Source organism: Clupea harengus, chromosome 7 (genome assembly GCF_900700415.2).
Source record: "Clupea harengus chromosome 7, Ch_v2.0.2, whole genome shotgun sequence".
NCBI lineage: Eukaryota > Metazoa > Chordata > Actinopteri > Clupeiformes > Clupeidae > Clupea > Clupea harengus.
In genome coordinates this window covers 21,064,340-21,066,839 of record NC_045158.1, presented here as the reverse complement: position 1 = coordinate 21,066,839, position 2,500 = coordinate 21,064,340, and the positions used below count along the sequence as shown (strand labels likewise).

General features: G+C 44.4%; 1 protein-coding gene across 1 annotated transcript in view; it reads right to left on the bottom strand.

Annotated features, from left to right (window-relative positions):
- LOC105894687 (transmembrane protein 132C-like) overlaps positions 1 to 2,500 on the bottom strand; it is a 170,132-nt gene that overhangs the window by 21,176 nt on the left and 146,456 nt on the right. Inside the window, exon 5 of the mRNA XM_031570816.2 lies at positions 170 to 381. Within this exon, the coding sequence (XP_031426676.2) occupies positions 170 to 381 (212 nt within the window). The remainder of the gene's footprint in view (positions 1 to 169; positions 382 to 2,500) is intronic.

Below are 2,500 nucleotides of genomic sequence, written 5' to 3'. Positions count from 1 at the left end.
AGTGTGTGTGTGTGTGTGTGTGTATGTGTGTGTGTGTCTGTCTATATGAAAATGAGTGAGAGTCTGCAAGCAGAAATGTGTGAAATGTGTGTGTGTGTGTGTGTGTGTGTGTGTGTGTGTGTGTGTGTGTGTGTGTGTGCCTAATCATTCATATGATCATTCTTCTCACCTCTGGCTGTTGCTGGTCTGTATGGGGATCCTCCAGCCCTTGATCTGGCTGAGCTCGTTGTCGGAGAGCTCGATCTGCAGGGGCAGGCGTGGGACCCACACACTCATCTCCAGCTGGGCGCTCAGGTAGCTGTAGGTGAAGTTCACCGTCATCCTCACTCTCCCCCTCTGCTCCTTACCGTTCACATACACATAGTCACAGCGGTCTGACACCTGAGAGAGAGGGAGAGAGAGAGGGATAGAGTTAGAGAGAGGGAGAGAGAGAGAATTAGAGAGAGGAAGGATGAAGGAGAGGGAGCCAGAGGAAGAGGGAGGTAGAGAGAAGGAGGAAGAGAGGGGGAGGAAGAGGGAGGTAGAGAGAAGGAGGAAGAGGGAGGTAGAGAGAAGGAAAATGAGGAATAAGCAGTGAGGAAGAGAAATAGGATGTATCTGTATCTGCTGTCCAATAGCTGACTGCCAGTATCTAACTAATACAACTAATAAAATCAAGGTTTTGACAATTCAAACACATGGTTTGATTGTTTTAGTCATACTCCCCTCAATACACAACAATACACACACACACACACACACACACACACACACACACACACACACACACGCACACGCACACGCACACGCACACACACACAATAAGCAATATTGGACAGGGTCCATGCACAAACACACACATACACACACTACAAAGACTTTAATCTTGTCCTATATTTGATGACATGAGGGTAGTTACAGAGCTGTGCTGGTCGCATGATCTTTCTGATGCTAATTTCTGTTTGAACAGAGGGATGAAAGGAGAAGCCCTACCACCCACCCACACACACACACACACACACACACACACACACACACACACACACACACACACACACACACACACACACACACACACACACACACACACACACACACACACACACACACACACACACACTCCAGCCCAAAACATACAAAGAGTGACTTGTTTTTCTCCTGAACAATCATACCATATTTTTGTAGGTCCATTGTCCATTGTTTTGTCCCTTGTAGGTGTGTGGTATTACAAGATGTTGGAGCAGTGTCGGGCAACCAGCCTAAGCTGGAATTCAAATATGCAACACGATGTGGAGACACACAGTAAGAATGAATGTGTGTGTGTGTGTGTGTGTGTGTGTGTGTGTGTGTGTGTGTGTGTGTGTGTGTGTGTGTGTGTGTGTGTGTCAGATTCTGTACTCTCACTCAACGGTGATTGAGTAGCTTGGAAAATGCTCCAGTAACGTAAGTTAAAGAAGTCATCAGTGAAGTCTAAATGCCAGTAATCATCATTGTTGCAGACAAAGCCTTCTCCCATTGATGCCTGCTCTCTTTTGAAGAAAACGTCTCAGGAAAGTCAAAGTCTTTAATCAATACTTGTCTGTTAGGAATTCAGAGTTGCTACAGCTACAGCTGCTGCCTCTCGGAGATAAAGTCAAAATCATAAAAGCCATTTAGTGTTTTATATATTATATATTATAGAGTGATATAAAGGGGACAACCATGTGACTTTATCACAGTGTAGAGAAATCAGGCTACCAAGGGCACCTCTGCATCTCTCTCTCTCTCTCTCTCTCTCTCTCTCTCTCTCTCTCTCTCTCTCTCTCTCATTCTCTCTATCTCCCTCGCTGTTCTCCCGTACCACTATGCCTCTTTCTCTATGATATTATTCCTCTGTTGGACAGCTCTTTTCTCTCTTTTCAGCCCATGATTTCCCAGCTTTCCCAGCGCTTTGTAAAGATGTCTGTTGCATCTTTTCATTCTCTAGGCAACACCCATTCACTCTTTTCCTCTCCATGCATCCCTCGTTCATCATGTATTTGTTCATGTTTCCTCTGCAAACATCCTCACGCCCACCCCAAACACACACACACACACACACACACACACACACACACACACACACACACACACACACACACACACACACACACACACACCTCCCTTCTGCCACATTCAGGTCTTAATTTCAATAAGGCAAATTCAACTAAAAACGACTAATTATCTTTATTATCTAATTATCTTTGTCCAGTTCTGATGCACCAGTAAGGGAATTAGACACGAGGAGGAACATGACTGAGACAAGGACATATTCAAAGACCATTTTAATTACCTTTAACTGGAAGCCCCAAAACCAAGTTTTAATGTAGTGTTTGACATGTTGCATTATTCTTAGTTAGCTGTATTCTTTCCAAAGGCATGTTTTTGTGTGCACAAATAAGGCTTGTCTAAATAAAGAACACAGGTGGCACATTTCTGCTCGTTTCCTGTTGTTATGAAAGTCTTCTTCACTTTTCCTCCGTGCAACAGCACAGACATCCTC